At 31.9% G+C, this 25103-nt stretch overlaps 1 protein-coding gene across 10 annotated transcripts in view; it reads left to right on the plus strand.

Annotated features, from left to right (window-relative positions):
• Positions 1–3401: 3401 nt before the first annotated feature.
• Positions 3402–25103, plus strand: part of LOC134725634 (transmembrane channel-like protein 7) — a 48179-nt gene continuing 26477 nt past the window's right edge. For 6 of the 10 annotated variants that reach the window (XM_063589607.1, XM_063589609.1, XM_063589610.1 and 3 more), the window contains exons 1-2: positions 12727–12802; positions 23356–23632. In XM_063589607.1, coding sequence (XP_063445677.1) covers positions 12742–12802; positions 23356–23632 — 338 coding nt within the window. In that variant the 5' untranslated portion in view covers positions 12727–12741. Of the gene's footprint in view, positions 3539–3882; positions 3991–9982; positions 10077–12726; positions 12803–20893; positions 21016–23355; positions 23633–25103 lie in introns of those variants that run through there. The other 4 variants (XM_063589613.1, XM_063589614.1, XM_063589615.1 and 1 more) reach the window with 4 other exon arrangements.

A 25103-nucleotide genomic window follows, 5' to 3' on the forward strand; every position in this document is an offset into this window, starting at 1 on the left:
TCGGTAGGTCAAGTTCAAATTCGGAAGGGGCTTGTAGTTAAGACGCAAGGAACATATCCGATATCATTTGTGAAACGGTTATTCCATAACGGTCAACCAACTCGTGATAGCGTCAGTAAAATTTACGAAGGGATGTTTCAACTTCACCATTTGGAACTCTTGGTTAACTAGCTTCCCTGTGAGCAGTAACCCTTTTTCAAGAAAATCATGATAGGAAATGCAAGCACGGGAATATCGTATCAATTGGGAGATATATACCCCGTATGCAGGTGCTGCTGGAATGTTGCTACTTAGAAATGGAAAGTTCACAATTGGAAAGCTGAAATCATCTCTTTTGTCGTAAAGTTTGGTCTTCAACCGACCCTCATTGTCAATTTCTAGATGTAAGTCAAGATATGAAGCCGACTTAACTGTATCTGTAGTATTCTTTATCTCCAATTCGATGGGATAGATGCGATCCACATAGTCACCAAATTTTGAATTGTTTAGTGAAAGAACGTCATCTATATAGCGGAAAGAAGAGTTAAAGGATATTGCTAACTTCTTATCTTTCTTCCTAAGAGGTTCCTACATGAAGTCAGCCTCATAATAATAAAGAAACAAGTCAGCAAGTAGAGGGGCACAGTTTGTTCCCATTGGGATGCCGACAGTCTGTTGAAAAATACGTCCTCCGAACGTAACAAATATGTTGTCAATCAAGAAATCAAGCATCTTGATAATATCGGTTTCAGAGATTTTTTTTGTTTGAATCAGAATGATTCTTTACAAAGTAGGATTTATCCCTCCCTAAGACAAGATACTTGTATCTACGTTGGCCATTCTTTTTTATGAAGCAAAGTAATACCAACTCTTTTAATTTGTCTTTTAGTTTGGAATGTGGAATACTTGTGTAAAGAGTAGAAAAGACAAATGTTTTAATACTGTTACAAGATGAAAGAGAGTTAGATTGTATGTACTCTAAAAGATCTTTGGAATTTTTAAGTATCCACATCTGATTCACGCCACCTCTAGAATAGGCAGTTTCACAATAACTTTGAAGCCCGTCTTTGATTGCTGATAAAATAGATGTTAATAATTTAGAAAGGGGTTTTGTGGAGCACTTGAAAGACCCAGCAATATACCGTTGTTTGTAAGGACACTTATGTAGTTTAGGTATCCAATACAGTGATGGAAGATCCAGTTCTTTATCTTTAGTTGAAATACCAAAGGAACAAAGAACAGACCTATGATTATCCAGGATTTCCTCTTTGGTAAGTGTCGTGAGGGTATATGTTGGGTTTCCAAGTGAATTGTCTATACCTAATTCGTTTATCAAGCAATTAATGTAATGACTTTTACAGACAAAAACGATGTTATCTGGGGCTTTGTCTGCGGGGACAACAACATATTTATCATGGAGGTCAGATAGGTGTTTAGCAACTTTTGGATCTTGGAAGATTGACGTAGCATGGTCATTGATGGACCCATTCAGTTTCTTAATTCTGATTTGTATTAACGACCTTACTGCCTTAATCCATTCGGATAGAGTGTCTACGTCTTCCTTCTTGCGCTTAGCCCATTGCCTGGCATAATCCTCGACTGAATCCATCAAAATTTTAAAGTTGTTTTTCCAATTGATGGATTTAGGCTCACGATACTTCGGACCTTTCGATAACACGTTTCGTAGAGAAGTGTTATTAACAATGTAAAGGTCACCGGTAATAACGTGGCCAGCAGGGTTATTGAAGTCGTCAATATCGAGATCCTGCAAAACGCGTTTGTAATTGAAAATTTTAGTTGCAATAGGTTTGGTATAGGTATAAGAAATTATTGGTACAGACTGGTCTTTTAAATAAGGAGGTATTTTCGATTGAACTAATTTATGATGAAGGATATTGCCTAGGCTGACGCCATCGAGACCTTTATTGGCAAAGGAAAGATTTGGAAAAGATCTTTTCTCTTTTTCATCTTTTCCAATGCGAACTGGCTTGAAAAGTTTGTGACTAGCAATATCCGAAATTATAGCTTGTAGTTTGTATTGGTTTGAACATTTTAATTTACGATTGATATCATCCTATTGCCAAGCATTGTTCACATAAATATAGTATTTGGAATTATTATTCTTGGTTTATTTGAAAAGACTGTGACCTTTTTCCAAAACATTTGATTGCATGGGCTCCTTAAATCACGCCACCGTATCAAATTGACACAATAACATAGTGGTTTTTACCCATAGGGATGACATTGGGAACTCTATTCCCCAAATTATTTGATTCTAAGTAATATTTTTTGTTAAGTAGAAAGATATTTAAGTATCATTCAAGCCATTACATTTTACTACAAAGACAAAATTGCTGCAATTTCAGAATTTTTTATTTATATATATATATCTTTGCCATAATAATTATATTCAACATCCGTACTACAATTCATTGTTAGCTCAGAGAATCAAATGAAAAAAACAACGTATCTCAAATATGACAAATTATACAAGTGTACTTGAATTCTGTAACGACAAAAAGATGATTTAAGCTTCTCAATTGTGATCTTTCCATTTCTATGTATCAACATTCCAGCAGCGCCTGCGTATACGGATTATTTATCTCCCAATTGTTACGATATTCCCGGACTTGTATTTCCTATCATGATTTTCTTGATTAAGGGCTACTGCTCACAAGGAATCTATTAAACCAAGAGTTCAAAATTGTGAATTTTTTGTACGGACGCCATCATGTGTTGGTTGACCGTTAAGAAATAACCGTTTCACAAATAATATCGGATATGTGCCTTATGACTGATTACAATACTCTTCCCTTTTCACGAATGTGACCTACCAAATTAGACTATTTTAACGGGTGTGTAATAACATGGGCAACACGACCAGTGCCACGTGTGGAGCAGAATCTGCTTAGCCTCCCGGGGCACTTGAGACCACCCCCAGTTTTTGGTTGGGTTATGGTTGCCTAGTCTTTAGTTTTCTATGTAGTGTCTTGTGTACTATTATTTGTCTGTTTGTCTGATTATTTTTTAGCCACGTGGCGTTGTCACTTTTATTTTTAATCTATTAGTTTGACTGTCCCTCTGGTATCTTCCGCCCCTCTTCTATAGAAAAATTAAATAACTAATTTTGCTATGAAGAATATTCACATTTCTATTTTAAAAAACGAATGCATGCAAATCCTATTGAAATCGTGACAGACGTATAACGGTATAGTACGTCATCAATTGCATGTCCGGCACAATTCTTTACCTTTTAATATTAAACCTCATTTGTAATCCGATACATAAACAATTTGAACATTTTATAATGAGAAGTAGTTCTGTATGTATTCGTAATTTTAAATAGCCTGATGTTTGTTAAATGTCTGTATGGCTTTCTCTTATGGCAACAACAGAAAGCTTCTGAAATTATACACGGTCCAATAGCCAATGACCTAATAAGACTTTTAAAGTAATACCCAAACTAAACGTTTTCTTGACATAAAAGGTTTTTAATTCTATGTTATTGGATATATTTTTTTCGAAATAAGGAGAAAAAAGGAGTATTAATAATCTAAGAGTGAGTATTTTTTTGTACTTCAATCACGTTTTCTGCATGTAATTCCGATAAACTATGACATATTTTATATCTATTTTACTTTCTATAGAATGTGGCTGTTGTTATTTTGAATGTCGATTAATTTTGATGCATGCATTATTGCGCACAATATGCATATGTTGAACATGATACTGATATGCTTAGATTATCACATGTTTAAGAATATAAATAAAATTAATATAATCAGAAGGCAGGATATCGCATACATCATCAAATCTTTTTACATGTGTATATTTTTTTTAAACAAATTCAAAATTTTCATTTATTGTGGTTATCATATAAATGGATGGAATATTTAGACATTTCGAGTTTATTAATACCCAAACATAATGTGTTCTTGGCATAAGTGGTTTTAATTCTGTGTTTCTGGCTGCACTCGTATTTTTTTCCAAATAAGAAGAATTAATCAAAAAGTGAGTATTAAATGACATATGTATTGTATTTTACTTTCTATATAATGTGGTTGTTGTAATTTAAGATGTCGATTAATTTTGCTGCATGCATTATTGTACAGGATATACATGTTTTGAACATGATACTGATTTGCTTAGATTATTTATAAGTGGTAAAACACGAACGAAATTTACATAAATATCGAATGAAAATTTAATAATCAGAGGAAAAATCTCACAACGACCTTTAATATAAAAAGAAGATGTGGTATGATTGCCAATAAGACAACTATCCACAAAAGACCAAAATGACACAAACATTAAAACAACTATAGGTCACCGTACGGCCTTCAACAATGAGCAAAGCCCATACCGCATAGTCAGCTATAAAAGGCCCCGATAAGACAATATAAAACAATTCAAACGAGAAAACTATCGGCCTTATTTATGTAAAAAAATGAACGAAAAACAAATATGTAACAAATAAACAAACGACAACCTAGATATATTTTACGTAATTCAAAATATGCATTACTTGTCGTCATATTAGTGGATTCTGTCGTGTGGTATATGTAGACATTTTTAAGACAAATTTAAAAAGTTTCGTTTGTATTTTAGTCTTATGGAATATTGCCAAATCTGTAAACTCTTTTTAGCTCACCTGGCCCAAAGGGCCAAGTGAGCTTTTCTCATCACTTGGCGTCCGTCGTCCGTCGTCCGTCGTCCGTCATTAGCTTTTACAAAAATCTTCTCCTCTGAAACTACTGGGCCAAATTAATCCAAACTTGGCCACAATCATTATTAGGGTATCTAGTTTAAAAATTGTGTTCGGTGACCTGGCCATCCAATCAAGATGGCCGCCACGGCTAAAAATAGAACATAGGGGTAAAATGCAGTTTTTGGTTTATAACTCAAAAACCAATGCATATAGAGCAAATATGACGGAGAGAAATTGTTTATCAGGTCAAGATCTATCTGCCCTGAAATTTTCAGATGAATTGGACAACCCATTGTTGGGTTGCTGCCCCTGAATTAGTAATTTTAAGGACAGTTTGCTGTTTTTGGTTATTATCTTGAATATTATTATAGATAGAGATAAACTGTAAATGGCAATAATGTTCAGCAAAGTAAGATTTACAAATAAGTCTGATGATCGAAATGGTCAGTTGACCCCATTAGGAGTTATTGCCATTTATAGTCATTTTTTAACCATTTTTCGTAAATCTTAGTAATCTTTTACAAAAATCTTCTCCTCTGAAACTACTGGGCCAAATTTAACCAAACTTGTCCACAATCATTCTTGGGGTATCTAGTTTAAAAATTGTGTCCGGTGACCCGGCAATCCGAGCAAGATGGCCGCCATGGCTAAAAGTAGAATATAGGGGTAAAATGCGGTTTTTGGCTTATAACTCAAAAACCAAAGCTTTTAGAGCAAATCTGACATGGAGCAAAATTGTGTATCAGGTCCAGATCTATCGCCCTGAAATTTTCAGATAAATAGGACAACTGGTTGTTGGGTTGCTGCACCTGAATTAGTAATTTTAAGGATATTTTGCTGTTTTTGGTTATTATCTTGAATATTATTATTGATAGATAAACTGTAAACAGCAATAATGTTCAGCAAAGTAAGATTTACAAATAAGTCAACATGATCGAAATTGTCAATTGACCCCCTAAGGGGTTATTGTCCTTTATAGTCAATTTTTAACAATTTTCATAAAGTTTGTAAATGTTTACTAACATTTTCCTCTGAAACTACTGGGCCAAGTTCATTATAGATAGAGATAATTGTAAGCAGTAAGAATGTTTAGTAAAGTAAGATTTACAAACATATCACAATCACCAAAACACAATTTTGTCATAAATCCATCTGCTTCCTTTGTTTACTTTAATATTCACATAGGTCAAGGGTTAGCGACACAGGCTCTATAGAGCCTCTAGCTAACAGAAAACAAGACATTTACTCATTTTTGCATTCTTTTTAAATGAAAAAATCGCAGTTTTAAGACGTCATAAATACGCAATGTAAATCTTCCAATTTGACCAGTTTTGATTGTTTTGTTGCATTGGGGGAGGTCGGAAACATAGAAAGCATGTGTCGACAACAATTTCATGTTACCTATAATAGCATAATTAGCGCCTTCTACAAACCATATTTAGTTTGTCGGACTATCAGTTGATCATATAGAATAAGAATTGAAATAGGGAATGTGTCAATGAGGCAACGAACCGACAAAAAGACAGAAAACAGCTAAAGAACACTTATGGGTCTTCAACACAGTAAGAAAATCCCGCACCGGAGGCCGGCTTCAGCTTGCTCCAAAATACCTTATTGTGGCTTACATCCAGAAGAGTTTTTTTCTAATAAATCTTTTAAAGCTTACATTAACATGCATGAAGATCGACAAAAATATTTTATATTTAATTTTCGTGTACGTATACATGCGTCAACACTTTTTATCTTGAATTGATTGACTTAATTGCTATTTCGTGCCAAATAGACCACTTACTATACCTACTGCTTTGTCTAGTAAGAAAACGATACAAATCTTAACTGTTCGTGAACACATTTTTTTCTTAACTTTCCAGTTCACAAAATAGAATTATTTAAATTCTAAATAAATTCTTATCTATAAGAATTGTTCATCTATAAACTTTAATTAAAATTTGATTTATACGCAACAATCATTTCACGTTCTTAAAGCCAACCAAAGTTACTTTTAACTTTTTCCATTTAAACCGTCTTTTTTATTGTATGTACACACAATGGCTTCATGCTTCTTTTATGGTTTTTCGTTTGTATGCAAAGTTTTTTGTCTCTTTCATGTGTTGACTTGCAATAAGTTTTTTTTATTGTGAATTAAACGTCAATAATTACATAATTTTCCCTTTTTGTGACCTTGACAAAGATCTTACATTCTCAGTGCAGATTCACCTAAAATCGGCCCAAGTTACATAAACTTTATCTCACCATAGATGAGGAAGATTGTAAGGGAATATGTACTGCAAAGTTGCCTCGGAGTAATATATCATAAGATAACCAGATTACAACTAATTATAGATATAGGAAGATGTGGTATGAGTGACAATTGTGAGACAACTCTTCGTCCAAGTCAAAATTTATAAAAGTAAACCATTATAGGTCAAGGTACAGTATCAACAAGACGCCTTGGCTCACATCGAACATCAAGCTTTAAAGGGCCAAAAAAATATCAATGTAAATCCAATCAAACGGGAAAACAAACGGTCTAATCATTATAAAAAAAACGTGAAACGCTTATGAACCACATAATAAACGACAACTACTGAACATCAGATTCCTGACTTGGTACAGGTGTAAAACCTTGTAGCGGAATTAAACGTGTTAATACTATATCCAAGGCACACAAAAAAGAACATCTCTCAGGCGAAATTTATTCCTTTCATTCTGGGCGATTTAGATATTGAAATTTTGTATAAACGCAGGTCGTCTTAATAACTCCATATACATCAGATGAGTACATGTAATATGCCTGAAAATCGTGTTGAATGCAACACATTGGGTCTTTTTTTTACTGTTTCTTCATGATAACAAAAGTAGAGTTCCTCTAAAATGTTTAAGAATATTTAAAAGGTTCAAACAATATACAAACACATTACAAAGAATATTGTACAAATAAAACCGTCCTTACAAATATTACACAATAAAATCACGATTTATTATGCCCCATTTTATTGATTTATATTTAAGTGTTTTGATAAGAATAAGATTTAAAATATCATCATGGGGTTTCGATCACATAGATCACATTTCATGCATGTATTCAATATGAAATTCTGAAACTTTAAATTTTTTCTTTAACTTTCCCATGATTCAATCATGTGCATTGATTTTCATATGAACCGTCTAATGGCCTATTTAAAACTGTATATTCATACTTGATGAAAACTGATCTGTACTGTTTTTACAATTAAGTAGAAAACTTAAACCTCGAATTAGTCTATGTCAAATATGAATCAAGGAGAGAGAAATTATTTGTGACAAAATATTTACTTAACGTACGGTGGCAGTTAAGAGATATCTTTTTTTCATGGATCGAATTCGAGTTTCACACTAAATATCAAAACTCACATTTTGTACTTTGTAAGAAAGGACATCAAGGATGTGTTGTAATAATAATTCTAATAATGACAAAAATAATAAATAGAAACAAGAAGCCTAAGTACATAGACAATAACTGTTTAGTGTCTTTAAATATCAGCTGTATTTGTACGAGGCTAGGACACAAGGTGTATGCGAGCTTTTAGCGAGCTATTACACCTGTTTCGAGCCGAGTTCAAATACCGCTGATATTTAAAGACACTAAACAGTTATTGTATTTATCCTGCAATTAATTCTTTATATTATTTGTGTTTTGAAAGACACAAAAAGATTTATTTTGTATTTATTTTCGATTTGAAATCCCTTGAGGCCCGTGTAGTAATACGATATGTAGTAATCACACATGCAGCAGAAGACGGGTTCGCAAAAAAGAATTATCGAATGTTCAACAATAATATATCGCTCAAGGTGAATAATTATCTATTTTAACATAACAAATAATTTCAACAGTAAAAATAAATAACAAAACATTGTCCAAATTGAGACAGGAGTGTACGAGTTGTCCTACGCTTCAGACTCGACATTCACTAAACATGCATGCTGAAATTGACATGGTTGTTTTTGTTACACAATCATACACATTAAAGTTTTGAAATCGGTAGTTGTCATCGTAGAAAACACTGCGGTTCGTGTGTGTATGTTATCAGAAAATTGGTTTGATTCTTATTGCTCAAAAGAAATTTTTGAAAACAAACAGAACGTATTTATACAATGTAAACGTTAGTCTGCAATTGATACGTCATTGGAATGCGACTCCCAATACACATTCTGAGGTCACGTAGGTTCATACAATACTCAGTCCGACAGTGGGCGGAGCTTTTAAGCGATATCTGTATAGTATTCAGATACAGCATAGCGATATCTGTAGGGCTGTATCTGTATAGTAGGACACCCAATTGCAGGATAAAACTGTAGTGTATGTTCTATATACTCTAGTATTTAGAAATAATGACCATAATCTATCGTGATTGGAATGATAGCTGATCGACACTGGTGGATTAAACCATCCCACTCAACTACTAAAATTCGCAAAATAGAAACAAAACAAACTTAACAAAGGACAAAAACAGAAATCTGATGTACAGTAGTTGTCGTTTGTTTATGTAATTTATACGTGTTTCTCGTTTCTCTTTTTTTTTTATATAAATTAGACCGTTGGTTTTCCCGTTTGAAGGGTTTTACACTAGTAATTTTGAGGCCCTTTATAGCTTGTAGTTCGGTGTTAGCCAAGGCTCCGTGTTAAAGGCCGTTCATTGACCTATAATGGTTTACTTTTAAAAAAAAAAATTATTGGGATGGAGAGTTGTCTCATTGACACTCACACCACATCTTCTTATATCTATGTATAGTAAACACACAGTGTTCTTATTGTATAGGTATAACTTTGCATAAAATATGATACGTATAGAGATGTTTCTTGGATTTAAGCGACCATAAGCCATATCATTATCATAGAGGCTAGCTTTCAATAATATTCTTATAAACGTAAAATATAGTTCACGAGCTTGTCGACAAAAATGTCTTTATTTTGTTTTCATTTCATTGCAGTTGTATGCAATTTCCATGTTGGCAGATAAAAAATATTTGATTGATCCAATTTTTATTTTAAAGCTTCATCATGTTCATGTATTGTCTATTACTTTTCATTTTCAAATATTAAAGAAAGTATAATTTATTAAACTAATATAGCAGCAATATATCATTGACTAGTTACACCAGCTGACTTTTACACTATTATTGAACCCTATTAATAATTAACGGTTTATTTACTGGAGTAGATTATCATAAAAATAGTACTAAAATCATTGATGAATCTGTATTGATATTCATTGAAATAACTTCACGATTTTACTGTTAGAATCACTGAAGGTTGACAATATTCAGATTCTTTTGTTAACCATAGTTATAGAAATACCACTCATAAAAAAAAAGTCGTAGTGGAAGTTGAACGGAAATATATGCCAATGTAAGTTACGTTTTTTTACAGTGTAAATTTATTTCTTTTTCATGATAAGCCTCAAATCGCATATAGCATTAAACTAATGTTGAAAAGTGATACTACCTTTATTAGGGAGCGGGCTTTTATTCCATTTAATAAGACATTTTCCACGAAACTTAGGTCAAGTTATTTACATTTCATTCAAAAGAACCGGATTCAGAATGATTTATCATACTTTTGTTATTACTGTTCAAGATAAATATTATGGGGTATAACTATCTATAAGCTTTAAAAAGGACAACTTCATTGCTTCGTGTTTTCCATTATTTACAATTGCAGTAGTCAATATCAAAATGCCAGTAGGCACGATTTAATAATCCTGAAAAGATAAGATAATATAGTTACATATATGTTTTATTTTATATAGTGCAACCTGATATTACATAATGATTCAACATATTTAAGTACATTATTTACATATCATCCAGCCTTCAAAGACTTATGAAGCACTTTGCACAGCTAATGAACTATAAAACCATTATTTATACAAATGAAAAAAAGATTTAAAAAAAAATAAAGAAAAAAAATATTTAACGTAATTTCTTAGTCCTATTAATTCAAATTCAAATTAATTATTCTCTAAATTGTGTTATATCAATTATATAATTCGATACAAATTAACTGTTAGTTGTAAGTAGTAGAATGAGTATTTCTATGAACCATATGATTGCCTCCAGAAACTGCAAGATATTTTTTGATACGATATTGTCTGGTACTGAAAAATTAGTTTTTGCTGTCTGAGATACAGCTATTGTTTATTGCTTTAAAACCAGGAATCAGCTGTTTATCTTACCATATACATTTCAAGGAATATGATTGGTCAAAAGAAACCGCGTGGAGACCATGTATATTCCATATCAAAACATATTTAAAGCTAATAAGTTTGCATTGTTGACATTTGTTTTTGTAATTTAAAAAAAACAATGGAAGTAACTAGGTTCTTTATATAAACGGTATGAAATACTCGATCCTTTGATAGAACACAAGTCTATATACCACATGTTAAAAAGTGGAAAACAACACGTCCGAAGCGCTTTATGGATTTACCTTCATCTGACAGGAACTTGCGCTCACAGCCAAACATTTGAAATCCAAAGATGTTTAAGTACCGAAAATCGTTGAAGAGCTTTATGTCAAAAATACCTAAAATAAATAGCCAAATTCATCTAAAGCCAACTTTGCCTTAGGGAGTTGAAACCTTAGTTTCATAATAATTAAAAAATTTATAAACGGACAATTTTCGTTAAGTTTGTAAATCATGTCCGTACCGAAGCACTGACTACTGAGCTGGAGATACCCTCCGGGACTGATAGACCACCAGCAGAGGTATCGATCCAGTGATGTAAAAAATGGAAAACAACACGATTAATATTGAGTCCGAAGCGTTTTTCTGGATTAACCTTCACCAGGAACGCTCAAAGTCAAACATTTGAAATTAGAAAATGTACAAGTACCGCTTTTCTGGATTTACTTAGTCGGTAAGATAAATGTGTAACAAATTGTGCTAGTGACCTAATACGATATATACGGGGTCAGTAAATTCATAAATATCGTGTAAGCTCACTAATACACTATGTAACTTATATTATTAGTATGCCCTATCAGTACATTCATACCTTACACTTGTTATCAAGTTTGTACTAACATGAGCAACGTGACGGTGATACATGTGCAACATGATCTGCTAGCCCCTTTCAGAGCACAAAATATCACCCCAGTATTTGGTGGGGTTTGTGTTGTGTTTTGTGTACAAACTAAATATTTGTCTGTTTCTTTTTTGAGTTGTCAGTTTCTTTTATGGTTTGTGTTTCTCTTGGATCTCTCGCCTCTCTTTTATATTCATTAACATCTGAATTACGATACATTATATATATGTTACTCAGATTCAGATATCAACCAATCAAAATAATGTATTTGCCGTTTTGAGCTCACCATCGTTAGTAGTTGGTGTCTTATCTTAGTGTTGTTTGTTTATAAAAAAATGTTGAAATCTTGATTATAATTTTAAGCCAAAAAGTGGTTTTAGATCTTAACTATATGAGTTAGAAATTAACATATGCCTGAAATATATTTAACTTATCATGCTTTTTAATTACAAAAGTGTAAAGAAAAGGCCTCAGATTCAAAAACATGTATACATGTTTCTAATTGTATCTAGAATAGTTTACTATATTGATTTTCAAAGATCATTTTTTCTATTTCTGTTCCGAATCCAGTTAAATAGATTTGTAGAATTTAAAATTTAAATACAATTTTGAGTATCTTTTCATTATTGTCACGTAACAGTTCTTTCAGATTGAAAATACATTAAACGGTAAAGATTTTAGTGTAAAATTGACAAAGTCGATAAGCTTTGTTTATATAAGATTTATATACATCAATACAAGAAGAATATATGAGCCCTAAAGGATATCAAGCTAATGGACAAAGTCATAAAACCTTTCTGGAAAAATGATATTTAGAAAGACAAAAGTATCAATATACTGTTTATCTTTATAAATACTGTGATAATCGATGACTTGCTTACTTAAATTTCATTAATAATTCATTGCCACGGAAACTTAGAAACGTATAATTCTCAACGACTAAGGAACCACTCGTACGTTCAGTTTGGGCAGCTGAATGTTTGACAATGTCTAGGCGCTTTTATAAAACAACTACATCAATTTTACCATGGATAGCACTTCTCAATGGTAAGTTTAGATGTAGTGTCATTGTTTTACAATGATTCAGAATAGGTGCAGATAAAAAAAAGATAATTATCATGTTAAGCTTATATAGATATAGGAAGATGTGGTGTGAGTGCCAATGAGACAACTCTCCATCCAAATAACAATTTAAAAATTAAACCATTATAGGTTAAAGTACGGCCTTCAACACGGAGCCTTGGCTCACACCGAACAACAAGCTATAAAGGGCCCCACAATTACTAGTGTAAAACCCGGCGTTTTGCATTTGCGCCGATCTGCATTTCATTTGCGCCGATTTTTTCTTTCATTTGCGCCGATTTTTGTTTTCATTTGCGCCGATTTTATTACAGGTAAATTACAGGTGAATAGATATAAGAAGATGTGATACGAGTGTCAATGAGAGAACTCTCCATCCAAGTCATGTTATTTTTCATTTATCCTTTATATAGACCTCTTCCATTTGCCACTTTTACAAATGTAATGAATTGTCAATCATAACATGTATATAACTGTTGTCCCCTGCTCACCACTGGGAGGCGGAAGAAGACCTACAAGATACATCTACAGACTTTTTTCCTTGTTGACCGTATCCGTAGTTCTTTAGCATCTGTCTTTCGGTTATCTGCCACATGGTTATGCTCGATCTGTGTTTTGACAATAGAATCCGTGGTAACTCTGGCTTTACGCGATTTTATGGTACATTAGTAAGATATGTGGTTAATATGTTTCAGAACACTGACCTTCCGATATGTATGGCCCTCGAAGAATTGACTCCTCGGTCCGGTTAGTGTGCCCATCAAGTTACAACGAAATTCAAGAACAATATGAATCAAAATTAACTTAAACATGGATGAAAAACAATTACAACCAGATTTTACCAATGGTATAGCACAGTCACAGTACATGTACAAGTTTTAACTTACCTGTAAATCTAATTAGGAGCAAATATAAAATCGGCGCAAATGAAAAAATGAAATCGGCGCAAATGAAAGAATGAAAATTTTCAAAATCGGCGCAAATGTCATACGCCCGTAAAACCATTCAAACGGGAAAACCAACTGTCTAATCTATATAAACAAAACGAGAAACGAGAAACACGTATATATTACATAAACAAACGACAACTACTGTACATCAGATTCCTGACTTAGGACAGGTGCAAACATTTGCAGCGGGATTAAACGTTTTAATGGGCCCAAACATGTTTCTTATCACTGATAAATTTGTACTCAATCGTATCAGTATAGCAGCATAGATCACAAACTGCTGTTATTACAGTTTGACATTCTGTAAACTACATTATATGTCAAGTCATGAGAATTGTTTCTAAACTTTTCCTGTTCTTTGATTTTTCTTACTATTTGTGTAATCTTATGTGGAATCTGAATTTTGTGACTTTTTTGTGCTATCTTTTGTATGCTGTCAAAAATATTTCAATCTCTACTTGTTTTATTATGTGGTATTTTTGCAACATTTTCAGTAATTTCATTTATAATTAAAAAGAGAAGTTGAAATTCATATGGGTACCTAGTGTTTTCCAGTTTTGTTCGTTCACTCGTATGCTTATTAGCAGGGAGCTCTCAAGCCGTTGTTTAGAAAAATGTTAGGTCCTATTATTTAATTGAAATCAATTAGAATTCAGTTATGATTTGCAACAATGAGTAAGAGTGTTTATGGAGTAGACTTTCAATCATATTAATGTTATATGTAACCTCATTGATGTTGCTATCCATTGTATAAAGGTTCAGTGACATTGGATATTAGTAACATTGGTCTTGTAAAAATTGATCTCTCAGTCACATAAATTATAATTCTTGCTTAAACCTTAGCCTGAAATCATATTAGATAACTTATTGATAAGCAATAGATTTGTGTAAACAATTGAAACTACAAAAAGAGAATTATTGCAAGCACAAGAAACAAACAGTAGGTACCATTGGGAATTATAAATGTGGTATAAATAAAGGCAACAGTTGTATACCGCTGTTCAAAAACTCATAAATCCATGGACAAAAAAACAAAATCGGGAAAACAAACTAAAACCGAGGGAAACGTATTGAATATAAGAGAAGATCAACGACACAACACTAAAATGTTACACACACAGAAACGGACCAAGCATCAGACAAAATCCCACGAGAATAACAAATATAACATCAAAACCAAATACATGAATTTGGGATAGACAAGTACCGTGACACGTCTTTTCGCAATGCGAATTTACACTAAAAAATAAGAAAAATTAAACGAGAAAATAACACAACATTCTTAATCCTCACTATTGGAAGAATTTCCATATGAGTGAATCTATAATAAAGCTTTTTTTCACAAAAAGGAAACATTGATATAAACAGTTATTGTAAATAAAGCAATATATACCTCTATCATTCTAAGGTCAGATTTACTCCCCAGGCTTTTACGATATTTTTGTTTTATAGCTCTCATTTTTTGTTGAATGTTTTCGATTATTAAATGTTTTGAACTCGAACATCACTGACGAGAAATGTGCATCTGGTCAGTAAAATTGGTACCATTAATTTTATATGTCAGCTGTGTTTTCCCCCGAAACAAATTTCAAATTCTTAATCGAGAAAAATTACCAGATATTGCACAAAGCATAATAATAACTCATGATTTTACGAATGTCTATACAAGAAAAAATAATGTTCTAATGGATGGAACGCAGTCGAATTCATACGGGGAAGAAAGTGGGTTTTGATATTTATTAGTCAAATTGATATCAATGTTATTAGTGGAATGACTTTTTGGTGACTTTATATTTTGATTATATTCCTTTTGAATTCTATATATATGATTCTAGTAATTAAGTTACATTTACAAATGGAAGCAATTCACAATTTGTTCTAATCAATTGATCTTTAAATTTTAAACTTCCCTTGATCTCATGACAATACTTTGCTTATGAACATTATTGATGTAAATGGGGGTCTGAACAACGAGAGATGTATTGAAAGGGAATCAATCATAGTATATGTATTACCTTTAGTTGAAGTTTTTTTAAGTTTGAAAACCGAATATTCCAATTGTCTCATACTTCACGAGAATACTCAAATATAGTGCGAATTTTGACCAGGTACATTAACTTTTCCTAGGTCTGTCTGATCATTTTAAGTTTTAATTATCTCAAAACTCCATTATAATTGGTAATAATTATCTTAAAACTCCATTATAATTGGTTATTATTATCTTAAAACTCCAGAATAATTGGTTATATGTTAGCAATATTTTGTGTTCTACTTCGTGTCCTGAAACTACACCTTAAAAGACTTGACCTGTTAGATATTGATCTTCTACTGAAAGAAAATAATTAATTGTTCTCAGTCTGTCAGCAAATCATTATTTCTGTTTAATCAGTTATAAAGCACATGTGCATGAAATGGTTTTAGATCAAATACTAACAACTTTTAGTCTTCTCTTCTGGGTGTGAAATATCCCAGTCATTTGGTTTAAACATTTATTTATAGTGGATTGGGAAAAAAGTTTTGCAACTTATATTAACCCTTTCCACTTTGCGGCTGCGAATGCTGCCTTGAGCGGCATTAGCCTGCTCTTTTTCCAAATCTACATGGGTGTCTTAAACGTTTTAGAGATATCTATCGTTCGCTCCCGACGGAATATCATCGTTTCCTCAAGACCATACTGCAGACGTTGTCAAGGGAGAGCCGAAAATTTAACAGGATCGAACAAGGAACCTTTGTGTTAGTAGTCCGATGCACTAACCACTACACCACGGCTCTCTTATAACCCAGTTAATGCATTTATACCATTTCCGTCAAAAATATTTTTGGGCGAAGGCTTAAGCATAGAATTGACGAGAACAGTTAGCAATATCCAACGGCGTGTCATTGGCAAAATGTCTAGTCGCAAATGTCATTTATATATAAGTAGTCATGATTGTATATGCAGTCGCTGCTGGAAAGTTCACAACTTGAAAACTGAAATAATCTCTCAGTTTGTCGTTAAGTTAAGTTAAATATGTAAGTTAATTTCATGCGGCATCGTCTTGAAACGTGCATGGGTAATGATTTCCCAAAGACTTTTTATTGAAACAAAATTTCAATGTCGAAAAAAAATGAATTTAAACGCATTGTAGTATTGTTATGAAGTATTATATAAGTGAATTGATTTTGTTCCAAATATATACCAGACGCATTGATTGACGCTTATTCAATAAGTCTTTTATCAAACAAACAAAAAAGGCGATGTCATTTTTTTTTAGCTAACCTGCTTATATATTCTACTTATAAACCAAAGAAATTCAAAACTAGTAAGCATACACTGTACATGTGATGACTCTATCGTAATCTCTCACATTGAATTGTATTAGTTTGGTCGTATCACCCCAAAAGTCTTTTGTATTTAAGATGGAAAGTCTAAAATTGCGTATACTATTTATTGGTATAACACTGATAAACTAGAAAATCGTATAGATTTATAGTCTAAACGGCTCAAGATTCAATACTAACTTACGTCATTTAATTTTAAATATAGCCACTATTTAAAAGAGTCCTTAATTAATTCAAAAAAACATTTTATCTAGGCCTAATTCAATAATCCTTTTAATTTACCATCTGATAATCAATCTTTCACCTTAACACATTGGGTACGTTATTTATAGAGAATAAAAAACAATCTTTCACCTTAAAACACGTGGCACGTTATTTATAGAGAATAAAACTAAAATGATTTATACCATATTTATGATTAAGAATATTTGCAATCGGTAATAAGCAATCAAAATCCATTTAATCATCATTAAATGTATCTTCAAATCTTGTTTTAATATCCAGAAGGAGAACAGTAGGTCAATTGTGTTAAGCTATAACTCGAACTGAAAGATTCTGAACGCAATGGAGTATCATCGCAATCTTTTTTTTTTTACAACAAATAAATATTCTTTATTCATCAAATTGCTTGTTACAACTTTACTTCATTGTCCAAGCTTCAATAAAGTATCCCCGTGGAATACTTTCTGAGTATCCAGGAAAATACACAGAATATAAATAAACATAAACATTATTTTTTTTCCATCAATTATATCAATCTTTTTAACTTTATGAAAAATACATTTTGAGATATTGTTTTGTTCTCATTCATAAACCTTCGTAGTTCCTTTATAAACATAGCATACACATCTAAAAAAAAATCAGTTTTTGCTCTGACACATAGTACGACTTGTAAATACAAAAATCTAAAATTGTCAAGAAATAATTTTAACCGTTATATCCTTGATCTGATATTTTGTATCCAAATACTATAATGTTTTGCCAATATCTTGTTTTGAAAATTCATTTTTGCTAGAAGATAATGTACTTTCTCCCAAAAATCTTTCAAAAATGAACATGTAATAAAGAAATGCAAATAATTTTCTTCTTTTGTTTTACAAAAGTTGCATTTATCGTTCTTAGATATTTTCCACCTTAATAGTAGCTGCTTTGTAGGAATGATATATTGAAGCAGTTTCCATCTGAAATTTTTTGACTTATTTTCCTTTAAAATTTTAAAGATAAAATCATATACAAATGGCATCTATGGTACGTATTCTAATTTTAAATATCTTGTCCAAATGTTGATACCAATTGGCTTTGTATATTTGTTATCTACTTAAGTTTTATAGAGTATTTTATTATTGATATCTTTTGTTTCAAGTTGTTTATTTTGCCATCTTAATTTAACCTTACATATATTGATTTTACTCTTAACGGAGTTTTCTTTTTTTTAAACTTGCATCCATTATTTTGGGATGCAGGATTTTAACATCTAAAACTCTGCAATCCAGTTTGTTTTATTAATTAACATTTTTAACATAAAACTTTCGGATAAATTTCCTTTACTATCCAACATGTCGTTTATATAAACCAATCCACTTTTAACCCAGTTCGGGAAACACAAGCATTTGTTGCGATATTTAATATCAGCGTCCAGTGCCAAATAGTTCGTGCATCCAAATTGTAAATACAGTCAAACGGGAAGCATTTTTCGCCATGGGTAGACTTCAAAATCATTCCAATGCGACCATCCTTGCATAGTTCAGTCATCTTTTAGAGCGTTCAACATAATGATTTAGACACATAATTATATTCCCATACCATTGGAAAAAAATGAAGCGGAATTATTTGGGGAAAGCATCAAATCTTAAATCATAACATAAAACTATTGTTTCTCACTTTTGATTTGTTCGTAACATTTGGTATTCGCCTGGTGATTTTGGTTCCTTGATACGGGGAGTTGGTATACATGTACATACGCAAGTCCAGTTTAAAAAGTAAAATAACAAAAAAACTGAACTTATAAGGAAAATCAATTCGAAAAGTCCATAATCACATGGCAAAATCAAATAACAAAAGGGCATCAAAAACGAAGGGACAAGAACTGTCGTATTCCTGACTTGGTAAAATACATGTATGTACCCACGTTAAATACAACACTTTTTTTTTTAAAGATCTCCACTTTATATCTTGAATGATATTGACTTAAGTTGTCAAGACATAGGATTACAAATGTCATGTAGATAGCTTAAAGGGTCTTTAAACTTTAGATATGTATATCAATAAGCTCTAATAATTGTCCTATTTTAGCACAAGATGACAGTTTACGAATATATAAGAAGAATTGTCATCAATCTGAAAACCTATCATGTACTTATTTCTTTACATGAAGATAAAATCTTAGTCCGTTCGTTTAGTCATATTTTATTAGAGGTCTTGATATTATACGGCTCATAAATGAATAATTTATTGGTATTGTAAAGAAACAATATTTCATTCAATAAAATGCTATATAAATGTTTTTTTTAAACGAGAAAAAACAATTTTCTGTATTAGTATAGTATAATTGGTTTTATAACTTAATTATTTGTTAATGGCATTGTCAATATTTATACATACATCTTGATTCAATGATCTATCTTGAAATGCACCAATATACTATTTAAAATCTATCTAAAATATTTTCAATTCTACGTGTAGAATTTTATAAAATCTATTTTAGTTTACAACAACAACCAAATACAATTAAAAGTGACATCGCTTTCAATACACACTGTTTTCTTTCTTTTTTATAGGCCCGTCAAAGTTTAACGGCACGTATTATGGTATACAAAAGTCTGTCGTCCGTCTGTCCGTCTGTTCGCCTGTCTGTCCGTTGTAAACATGTCACACCGTAACTAAAGAACGACTTATATTTATTTCATGAAACTTAATATAGTTGTTTCTTATGATGGTCAATTGATCTGTATATTTTTTTGGTGAAAATAAGATTAAAACTTTTTGAGTTACGGGACTTTGCAACTAAAACAAGGGGGTCGTTTTTTCACATGTCGCACCGTTTCTCAAAAACAATTTATGAGTGTTGCTCAAAACTTTACACAATTCTAAGTTATATTATTCTAAAGGTCTGTATAATTTTGTGTGATGATTCAACATTTCAATTTATTTCAGAGTTATTGAGTTATTTTGTAAAAAAAAAAGGGGGGTTCACATGTCGCGCCGTATCTCAAAAACTATTTGTGATTATTGCTTTAAACTTTACACACTTCTTAGTTATGTTAATTTTAAGATCTGTATACTTTTGGTGATGATTCAAAATGTTATTTTTGAGTTATTGAGTTTTTTGTAAAAAAAAAAAAAAAGGGGGGATGTTTTCAAATGTTGCGCCGTATCTCAAAAACTCAGTTTATTTTCGATCTATGAGTTTGAATGTGCCTCTGGTATCTTTCACCCCTCTTTTATCATGAGTATATGAACATTAAAAAATACATGTTAAAAAAACAACTGAAAAGTTTAATCATTAATCATTTTTTTCAAAGTTATAATAATGCTGGTTCAGATTTTAAATTGAATACCAAAGTTGAGCAATGTTTTTTGAAAACATTTTTTTCAAAGAATTCTATTCCGGATTTGTACATAGCTGTTAACGAACACGATATCGTCATTCCTTTAGGAGTTCTATTTCTACCCTTAGACAAAAGAATTTCCATATCAGATCCTTTTATCTATTTACACTTACAATATACTTTTATTTACACTTCCTTCCTTTGCGGGTGGAAATCGATGGTATACTTTTATCTGTAAATCAATATAGTAGTTAACGAGTCACCTGTCCTGTCCAGGATCTACATATTTATCAAGACAATAAAAGTGGAAAAAAAATGGCAGGATTTAAATTCACATCATGGCTTCTAGATCAAGTTCAGGGTAGGATATTTCGTGTGAATGTGTCTTTGATCAACTTTCTTTTTTATTTAAAACTATTGTGTACTCAACAAGTAGGGTTATACCCTCTGTCAGTCTGAAGATGTTTGTATGCTTAAACTATTCTTTTAATGACAATCACTAAACTGGATTTTATGGACAAACTGTTTGCTTTGACAAGGAAATCCCTTGTTTAAATTTACATAGAAACATATAAAAATCTTCGTTTGATAATCCTCACATTTGTTACTTTAAACGCCGTAAATGTTTATGGACGTACTTTTATCCGACGCAAAACACATTTACTTAATTTCTAACCATTTAGGAACAACTTGGAATAACTATTTGTATGGTATTTTGGACTCATCCAAGACACTACACTCGTAATACTCATTTTAGTATAACAGAGGTTTGAAATTAAATACTCGACCCAAGGCGGATCGGCTGATGGGGGGAGGGGGTTGTAAGGGAGGGGGTATTATTTAAAAATTTAAAAGACGTGCAGCCCCCTCCACCACCTCATTTTATCGTCCCCAAAAATATAAAAAAAAATATGTATATGCACTTTAAGAATGAAAACTTCCATAAAAACGTCGACTCGCTACGCTCGATGCTATATTTTCTTGATTTTTTGAGTAATCGAAATAACATTTGAGATGACACCTGTTCTAAACTGGTCATATTACTCATACCTAAGATGCCACATGCTCCTAACACTTGACACCAACTCGGATTGTCACGTTACTCACACCCATGATAACACGTGTTGTGAACAGTTATTGCAAATATACCGGAAAAAATAAACAAACAATAGAAGCTTATGACGTGGTCCTCAGTAAAATAATGACTGAAGTGAAAACACACAATACCAAATTATAAGAAGGTATTATAAAAGTGTTAAATACAAATAACAAGTTCGAAAATCGATTAATAAGCATAATGTTATGTAAGTAACAAACAAAAATTAAAGATAACCGAAAAGACCCGTTATCTAACAGTTAAAGCCTTTATCTTATGCTTATGCTTTCGTATGTAGTTTTGTTTTTATCTCACCCACACCCTAAACACAACAGTAAACTTTTACTCCTAAATGAAGAAAATTACTCTTGTATTAACATCTAAAACTTGATATCGTACCAAATAATTAAAAAATAATATGATATGATTTCTGAGCACAGAACACTTGTCTCTTGAAGAACCTTTTTTAACGTAACCTCGTGACCAAAGTACAACTTGTCATAAACTAGTACATTACGATTTTTAATATTAACATTTTGAGAGCCTGTTGTGAAAATTCAATAAAGTTTTATAATCCCGATAAAAATAAACATTCTTTCTTTCCTGGCTTTAATAATAATTTATGAAAGTAACTGTTGTGCGAAATTGATCATGTTTTCCATGTATGAATTATGGATGTGTCTGTGATGAATGTTGCACATGAATGATTCTGCAGTTAAAATCGGCTTTAAGTTAAAAAGATGATATATATACGATACACTCTAGTACATATTGAATTATGCAAAGTAATTATTACATATCGAGAAATCATGTCGAATAAAAGTGTAGATAGGCTTTAATTCTTTCAAATCATGGTTTCGATTGATTAATTAATTGTGGTTCTGTTCGCCGTACCAACGACAAAGAATGTATCGTAACAAGAAAGTTGAAGTTACGAATGTTATCTGCGAATACGTGTTCTTATTAAATGTGAATGTAGATGTAAGAAGAGGTAATGAACAAAGTATTCGTGTTTTAACCATACTACATGCATGTTTAGAACTATTCCGAGTTCAGAAAAAGTTATGAATAAGCTGTATATACAGAGACTATCAGAGATCTGTCCTGATTATGCCTAAATTTAATAGTTGGGCCTAGTCTGAGTCTTTAAAATGTAAACAAATGTATGTCTCTAAGCTATCTTGACTCATTCATTCAAAATATATTTCTTTACAATATGGTTGGATTCGCTCCTTTAATAATACAAATTCTCCTTCGTTCACCTCTTCTTTACAAGTTTACTTGAAAATGTATCAAAGCAAAAGGTAGAGTGTAATAAAAGAGCAAAACAAGGATATGAAAAGAAGAACATTCATACATTTCAAAAAAAAGAAAGATACGTCTATATACTTTAAAATATATTGGGCTTTTTAGAAATATATTGGCCAATACTTACTAGTATATTAAATGATGTTTTCACATGAAAAATAACACCCCATCATATGCTATTCATAATTGATGTAAACAAATGATTGTAAGATAGAAAATACGTTTTTGCGATAATGATTATTATATATTAATCATAATTATATATGTCATATTAATTTGTATAACTTTATGTTTTAGTGGAGTCCAGAAACAGAAACAAGGACCAAGTTTCGGCAATAGTCAGTATGTTACCGAGCAAACAGCATTTACATTCAAATCTTAGTTTGTCTAAATCTATAAAAACAATAGCAAAGCGACGACAAAAGAACAGAGTTCATCCAGAGGAAAATCTGGACGAAGAACTTGGTGAATTCGGAATAAATCAAAAATACATTCAAAACGAAGAGGAACAATGGAAAGCATTAGTTACAATAAAATCTTTACCATGTTCAATGGCAACCAAGAGAACAATAAAGTAAGTTATGTGAAGTTTACCATGTTCAATGGCAACCAAGAGAACAACAAAGTAAGTTATGTGAAGTTTACCATGTTCAATGACAACCAAGAGAACAATAAAGTAAGTTATGTGAAGTGTACCATGTTCAATGGCAACTAAGAGAAAAATACAGTAAGTTATGTAAGTTATGTGAAGTTTACCATGTTCTATGGCAACATGGAACACAGTAAAGTAAGTTATGTGAAGTTTGTCATGTTCTATTGCAACAAGCAGCCCAGTAAAGTAAGTTATGTGACGAATTTTATCTCGGTGTACCTGCATGATGTATCTTAAATAAGCAGACTTATTGTGAATTATTTTATCTGACTATACGCTTGTCAAAGGGGCCCTTTATAGTTTGTTAAATTGGCTTGTTCAATGTGAGGCAAGGCTCCGTGTTGAAGATCTTTCTTTGACCTATAATGTTTTGGGTTTTTTTTTAAACTTGTGAGTTGGATAAAGAGTTGTCTCGTTGGCATTCATACCACAATTTCTTATAGCTATTTATATGAACTACGATTTCTATAAATGCATAACGGCTTTCAATTGTAACACAGTACAAAGTATCGTAAACCACTTTCAGTGGCTTTTTACATGAAAGCATTGATTAACGAACTGTTTCTTGCTTGCTTTACCATCAATATCAAATATCATGCACTGGACTGTAGAACAACTTAACAAAAAACGAATGAATATAAATGGGGTCGACTTTGAAGATTTGTATTTCGTATTACGAAATCCTTTGAATTAGTACATAGTTGTTTTATAGGAGAAAAACAAACACTTTGAAAAGCAATAAGCTGGAAGCAAGTCTTGAGAAAAGAATTAACATCGTGCATTTGAAGAAAATTGTTTATACATGTTCTATCGTTTTCCAATCAACTTCAATACATAGAAAATCTGCCTTATCATTTAGTATATTTCATATTATTTATTGATGTATATTTATTGATCGGTCAACGTAACCTGATAGATTACAATCAATTGCCTTATGCCTTTATTCTTAATAATTAATTGAAAACGTCGACATTGTGTTTTACATAATAGGCCTAGATAATATAATTAAATAGATACACAATAATAGGATGATTGATCATCCGAACAGTGTTATGATGGGTTCCTTAATATATCTTTGGGTACGCCAGCAAGACCTGCGTTGAGGTTTTTATTCGATTTGGCTATGCGCAGTGTATACACTCAATAACGTGTCTAGTATGATTCCTGACATCCAAGGCATGTACTTGTAGAGTGTCTAGCTTTCCACATAGATGGAAAAGGACTTGTCACATGGGTCTTGTGTTCATTTCTTTACGGTAATATCTCCTAGTGACCTTTGTGTTTTCCATGGACAATAGAAACTAAGAGTGTCCGCATCCTGACCTCCTGTTCTTTCCTTTTATTCTTCCCTCGACTTACCAGAACAATTCAATCATTATTATTCATAACATTT

Source organism: Mytilus trossulus, chromosome 7, assembly GCF_036588685.1.
Source record: "Mytilus trossulus isolate FHL-02 chromosome 7, PNRI_Mtr1.1.1.hap1, whole genome shotgun sequence".
Taxonomy (NCBI): Eukaryota; Metazoa; Mollusca; class Bivalvia; order Mytilida; family Mytilidae; genus Mytilus; species Mytilus trossulus.